We start from the raw sequence: 6,987 nt of genomic DNA, 5'->3' as shown, positions 1-6,987 counted from the left end.
TGATTGAAATCACGGATTTCAATCTTGCTTTGCATTTGTACTTTTTAGTTATTTTCCTGAAGGAAGTTGTTTTTTGTTGGTACCCATTAAAACATGTTGATTTGCAACTAATTATAGCTTTTACACTAAATTTGGTACTTAACATACATTTATTCAGATTTTTAATTTGTACATTTTCTAATTATGAGAAAATGGTGAAGGATGCATTTTTCATTTTGCTAACTGACTAATATTGTTACTTGATGTATGTATTCACCTTTACATGGTAATTGGAAATTGATTAAAAATGAAAAAAAAAAAAAGCTTTTAAAAATTATTAGTAACATAAAACTACCTTAAATGTCCTGGATAGCTAAGAAAAAAGTGTATTAAAACAATTTATATTTAAAACTAACAATGTATTTAAAAAAGGAAGTGTTATTGATAAGGCCATTGTGGAGAAACAAAATGAATTCTTTGCATCGGTCTTCGCGGCTGAGGATGTGAGGGAGATTCCCAAACCTGAGCCATCCTTTTGAGGTGACAGATCTGAGGAACTGTCCCAGATTGAAGTATCATTAGAGGAGGTTTTGCAACAAATTGATAAATTAAACAGCAATAAGTCACCAGGACTAGATGGTATTCACCCAAGAGCTCTGAAGGAACTCAAATGTGAAATTGCAGAACTACTAACTATAGTCTGTCACCTATCATTTAAATCAGTTTCTGTACCAGATGACTGGAGGATAGCTAATTTTGCGCCAATTTTTAAAAAGTGCTTCAGAGGTGATCCCGGCAATTGCAGGCCTGTAAGCCTGACTTCAGTACCGGGCAAACTGGTTGAAACTATAATAAAGAACAATATTGTCAGACATATAGATGAACATAATTTGTTGAGGAAGAGTCAACATGGTTTTAGTAAAGGAAAATCATGCCTCACCAATCTATTAGAATTGTTTGAGGGGATCAACAAGCATGTGAACCAAGGGGATCCAGTGGATATAGTGTTCTTAGATTTTCAGAAAGCCTTTGTTAAGGTCCCTCACCAAAGGCTCTTACACAAAGTAAGCTGCCATGGGATAAGAGGGAAGGTGCTTTCATGGATTGGTAACTGGTTAAAAGATAGGAAACAAAAGGTAGGAATAAATGGTCAGTTTTCAGAATGGAGAGACGTAAAAAGTGGTGTCTCCCAGGGGTCTGTTCTGGGACCAGTCCTATTCAACATATTCATAAATGATCTGGAAAAAGGGGTAAACAGTAAGGTGGCAAAATTTGCAGATAATACAAAATTACTAAAGATAGTTAAGACCCAGGCAGACTGCGAACAGCTACAAAAGGATCTCTTAAAACTGGGTGACTGGGCAACAAAATGGCAGATGAAATTTAATGTTGATAAATGCAAAGTAATGCACATTAGAAAGCATAATCCCAACTATACATATAAAATAATGGGGTATAAATTAGCTGTTACGACTCAAGAAAGAGATCTTGGAGTTACTGTGGATAGTTCTCTGAGAACATCCACTCAATGTGCAGCGGCAGTCCAAAAAGCTAACAGAATGCTGGGAATAATTAAGAAAAGGATAGATAATAGGACAGAAAATATCATGTTGCCACTATATAAATCCATGGTACGCCCACATCTTGAATATTCTGTGCAGATGTGGTCGCCCCATCTCAAAAAAGATATATTGGAATTGGAAAAGGTTCAGAAAAGGGCAACAAAAATGATTAGGGGTATGGAACGGCTTCCGTATGAGGAGAGATTAATAAGACTGGGACTTTTCAGCTTGAAAAAGAGACGGCTAAGGGGAGATATGATTGAGGTCTATAAAATCGTGACAGGTGTAGAGAAAGTAGATAAGGAAGTATTGTTTACTACTTCTCACAACACAAGAACTAGGGGTCACCAAATGAAATTAATAGACAGCAGGTTTAAAACAAACAAAAGGAAGTATTTCTTCACCCAACACACAGTCAACCTGTGGAACTCCTTTCCAGAGGATGTTGTGAAGGCCAAGACCATAACAGGGTTCAAAAAAGAACTAGATAAATTCATGGAGGATAGGTCCATCAATGGCTATTAGTCAGGATAGACAGGAATGGTGTCCCTAGGCTCTGTTTGCCAGAAGCTGGGAACGAGCGACAGGGGATGGATCACTTGATGATTGCCTGTTCTGTTCATTCCCTCTGGGGCACTGGCACTGGCCACTGTTGGAAGACAGGAAACTGGGCTAGATGGACCCTTGGTCTGACCCAGTAGGGCCATTCTTATGTTCTTGTGTTCTTATCTGTAGTCAGTGAATTGAACTGATTGTTTCTGGTCACTATGTCCTTCCAAAATTTTAGAACTACTAGATTTCATCCTCTCACACTTACTTTTTGTTCAGAGATTGGAAAAGGAAAACAAGCTGTCTTGCCTTTATATCCCCCAATCAATTTCTTAAGTTAGAATGAACTAGTCAGTGAACTGAACTAGCTGAATGAACTGACATGAAGAAAATATTCTCTGTGCACCTGCAGAAGAGACTACTGCTGTGAAAAGCTGGTTTAGCACTTCAACAAAGTCTAGTTCCAGCTGCTGAGCCAGTGAAATCCACCAATTTAGTGGTCTATCTTTAAAACTTCAGCAACAAATATGCATTACTTAATAGTAATTTTTTATTTAATTTAACTGATTTTAATAGATTTTAGTAAATTTAGACTTGCACATATGTTGTGATAATTTAAACTTTAATTTTAAATGATTATTTTTAAAAAGAAAAACATATTTACATTTTTAAAAATCATACTTTTTTTAATTAAAAAAATCATCAGTTTCCAGCTACCGTGGAAGCCAGAGATGAATAGGTTTCCTTCAATTGTCTGTGGATTGTCCAATTGTACGGTGTCAGAGGAGGAGAATGGTTTCTAGGAAGCCCAGGAGCTAGATCCACAAAGGGACCTAGGCATTGCAATGCTGAGCACTGCAGTGCGTAACTCTTAATCACCCTCCCCCAACCAGAGAATTCACAGCCTCACCAGTCTCCCATACAACACATGGGGAGAGTTACAAGTGTCGGTGTGTGACCATCTGACCCTTCTGTACTTGCAGCAAACCACAACCGCTTCAACCCATCAGACTCCTCCACCTACAAGGCCACCAGTGAGAACGTCTCCATCCAGTATGGCACCGGCAGCATGACCGGAATCCTGGGCTATGACACTGTCCAGGTAAATCACAAGAAAGGATGAAAGCCCCTGGAGCAGAGAAGGGAAATGATTAGGAGTTAGAAGGACAGGATGCATCTGCAAAGCTAAAGCAGGAACTCCATTGGCTGTGAACTGGGAGACAGGAATAGAGAAAGGGAAGAGAAGAGACAATGAAGCCAATCGTGGACTATTCTCATATAGGGGAGAGAGCACAGTTCAGAGCATGGTAACCGCTGAGAACTGGCACGCTGTAAAGACCCTCTGGTAGACTTGGCAGCTTCTCCCAGGGTGTAGGGTGTGTCTGATTGTCCCCATCCCTCCTCTAAGGTTGGCGGCATTGTGGACACCAATCAGATCTTTGGCCTGAGTGAGACCGAGCCTGGCTCCTTCCTCTACTACTCCCCCTTTGATGGGATCCTGGGTCTGGCCTTCCCCAGTATCGCCTCTTCTGGAGCCACCCCCGTCTTTGACAACATGATGAATGAGGGTTTGGTGTCCCAGGACCTCTTCTCTGTCTACCTGAGCTCGTAAGTCAGGGCTGGAAACAACCCATCTGCTGCAGTGAGATTCAGCACCTCTCACATTGAGTGAGCCCTGCGATATTTGCATCAGAATTCCCAAAACACAGAGTGTCTCTGGGGTGCAACATGGCAGCCATTCTATGCTGGTGACCTGACATTGGCCACTGTCAGAAGACAGGATACTGGGCTAGATGGACCTTTGGTGTGACCCAGTCTGGCTGTTCTTATGTTCTGACAGAGCGTTTCCTATTGACTCATCAGCCAACCATTCATGCATCTGCCTTGACTCTCCTCTCTCCCTTCTCTAGGGACGACCAGAGCGGGAGCTTCGTGATGTTCGGTGGAATCGACTCATCTTACTACTCTGGGAACCTCAACTGGATCCCTCTCTCTGCTGAGACTTACTGGCAAATCACCATGGACAGGTATCTCCCACCACTTGGCCCTTCCCCTTCATCAGGCCACCTTGAGGAGATGGGCAAAAGGAGAAGCATGCGGGAGCCTGGGGAAGCTCAAATTTCAGAGTCTAGACAAGATGAGAGACCCGGGAGTCAGAATCACACCTTCCTTGGAGCGATAGGAAAGGGACTCACCAGCAAGGAGATTAGAGCAGTGGTTCTCCACCTCGTCCACACCAGGAACCCTCATCTGGCCAGCTCTGCTTAGCAATAAAGTAAAGGGCTTGGTGATCACGACTCCTTGACATCTGCTTGTGACCCCCAGGCTAGATCGGTCACAGTCCCAGAAGGTTGTAGGACGAGGAGCGACGGGCAATAGCCAAGGAAGGTTGAGGCTGAAACATCAGGGGAAAGTTCTTGGCAGTTGTAGCAAGGGGGCGGTGGGTCAGCTCCACCCTGCAGGCCTCTCACTGCTGGCTCGTGGGCTGAGTGGGAATGAGATTGGGAGTGTTTCTAGGGACGTCCCCCCTGACTCTCTCTCTTTCAGCATTACTATGAACGGAGAGACCATCGCTTGCTCTGGTGGCTGCCAGGCTATCATTGACACTGGCACTTCTCTGCTGGCTGGGCCTTCTACTGGCATCTCCAACATCGAGTCCTACATTGGCACCAGCGATGGCACGGTAAGGGCAGGGAGAAGGGACAGATACTTCTAGAGGTGTCTGCTACGAAGAGCCTCATAGCCAAGAAGCATCTAACCTTTCCTCCATATGTTGCCTTCCTCCCTGCAGATCAGCTGCAGTGCCATGAGCAGCCTGCCCAACATTATCTTCACCATCAACGGCATCGAGTTCCCTCTGCCTGCCAGTGCCTACATCACTGATGTGAGTGTCCTGCTCAGAAAGCCGCCTTGGAGCCTCTTAGCGAGGGCTTGTGCCTGAGGCCATTGTACTTTGCATGCTGGCAACATTCCCCTGCACAGCTGGTATACGGCTGCAGGTGTATCACTGAGATGCAGCTCAGGGTCTGTCACCAGTATTAGAGTGGGGCAGCAGAGAGCTCTTCCCACAAACAGATCCAAGGGAAGGAACGGTCTAGATCAAGGCAGGCCCATAGTGAAAGTGACATATCGGAAGAGCAGCGAGGCAGCCTGTAGAGCTGGCCACCGTAGGAGATCACTAGGAAAGAGGCCTTACTGGGCTAGGAGAGAATTAAATGAGCAGCTAGGAGGTTAGATCAAGAGAGATTACTGCCTTGTGCTGCAGGGCATGGGCATCTGGGCATCAGGAAGGAGTTTTCCTTCTCCGTGATAAAGGTTTACTTCCCTCTGGGGAGGAACAGGCAAGCTGCTTTAACGGCACACAGCAACACCAGCTGGTAGCTGGGGAGAGGCAGTGGGGAAGCCCAAATCCACTTATAATCACAGCAGGATTTCTGGTAGCTCCCTTTGGTATCTGGCCAGGAGCCTGGAGAGAGCATGCTTTGCCTCCCCAAGGGATGTGTCATGAACAGAAGTGGTCAGGACCTTGCTTCTCTTCCCAGTTGACAGGCTGCATCCCTTAGCCTCAGGCTGAAGCACTGGGGCTGTACTGAGGCCCAGATCCACAAAGGTAGCTCACTGGGAGTTATGCCCCTAAATACCTGTGAGCATCCAGGCCTCACTCACCAACCCCACTGCTTGCATCCCCAAGCTGTTCCTTAAAGTCTCCAAGCCAAGGCCTGACCCAGCCTAATGCGCCTTAGTTTGGGAGCAGTGGTGAGATCCCATCCCAAGATGGTGCAGGTGCAGGCATGTGCACTCCCTGCTGGACAGTAACTCAAAGGGACATTGAAGTTTCAGCCCAATAACCCATGTCCCATTCTCCTCTGGTGCAGAACTCAGGCTCTTGCTCTCCCGGCTTTGAAGACATCGACGTCCCCACCTCCTCTGGAGAGCTCTGGATCCTCGGAGACATCTTCATCCGCCAGTACTACGTTGTCTTCGACAGGTCCAACAACCAGGTGGGCCTGGCCCCCATGGCATGAACACAGCGCCGTCCCCGGGACACTGTCATGGAACACTGACCCTGGAGAGTCTACGTTTCTCTAGAGCCCCAACACTGCGAATCAATCTAGTGACCCTTACTCCTGCTGAGACTTTAATGGACACAAGCTATTCCTCACCCCAAACTCACCCTCTCATCTCTAATCTTACCAACAGTAAAATAAAGGACTATAAGAGCATTGGAGTGAATTGTTTCTCTCTGATGGGCGGAGTGACCCACATTCCACCGAAGAGGAGGGGGGTAGGGAATATTATCATATCTTCTGCTGAGGCCACCAATCCCGACCTGCAGCTTCCTGATATGCCAGCCCTGAGCTCCCTCCACACTCAGTTCTGCCAATTCCCCTTCAACCTGACCCACAGCCTCTTGCTTTTCCAGCCCTGGCTCCCCACACACAGCTCTGCTGATGCCCCCTTACCCTCACCTGCAGCCCCCCACTGCAATTTCACTCTTGTCCCACCTCGTCCCCTGCTATGCTAATGCCCCTCACTCCTGACCTGTTTGTTTTGTTACTTCCATCAGTATCTCATGAGATGGGCTTGGGAGCTGTCCATAAACTACATAACACAGCCATTTGGGGGTAGGGGCTGTGATGGGTTCCCCTCAGGGTGCCACCTGGAACTGGGGTACCACTGAGCCCTTTGACTCACCAGCCTGGGCTCCCTCTCACACTATGCTGTGACAAGCTGCAGACCCACTCCCAGTCCTACACTTCCACCAGCATTCACACAGGCAGGGACACACCCAGCTGCAGTTACATGCAGGCTCTCTGACCCACCACTACGTGGAACTGTACAGCATAAGCTCATAGAGTTCACCCATAGAGTTCTCAATGTGGAGAGGAAATGCAAC

The 6,987-nt window shown here is 46.4% G+C and overlaps 1 protein-coding gene across 1 annotated transcript in view; it reads left to right on the top strand.

Annotated features, from left to right (window-relative positions):
- The window catches only part of LOC117876550 (pepsin A-like), a 72,695-nt gene extending 66,436 nt beyond the window's left edge, over positions 1-6,259 (top strand). The window contains exons 2-7 of the mRNA XM_034768809.1: positions 3,074-3,192; positions 3,499-3,698; positions 4,001-4,117; positions 4,638-4,773; positions 4,882-4,974; positions 5,966-6,259. Of these exons, the coding sequence (XP_034624700.1) occupies positions 3,074-3,192; positions 3,499-3,698; positions 4,001-4,117; positions 4,638-4,773; positions 4,882-4,974; positions 5,966-6,115 (815 nt within the window). The 3' untranslated portion in view covers positions 6,116-6,259. The remainder of the gene's footprint in view (positions 1-3,073; positions 3,193-3,498; positions 3,699-4,000; positions 4,118-4,637; positions 4,774-4,881; positions 4,975-5,965) is intronic.
- Positions 6,260-6,987: the final 728 nt, after the last annotated feature.

The sequence above is a fragment of the Trachemys scripta genome, chromosome 4, assembly GCF_013100865.1.
Source record: "Trachemys scripta elegans isolate TJP31775 chromosome 4, CAS_Tse_1.0, whole genome shotgun sequence".
Lineage (NCBI taxonomy): Eukaryota > Metazoa > Chordata > Testudines > Emydidae > Trachemys > Trachemys scripta.
This window is presented reverse-complemented; position numbering and strand designations above follow the sequence as displayed.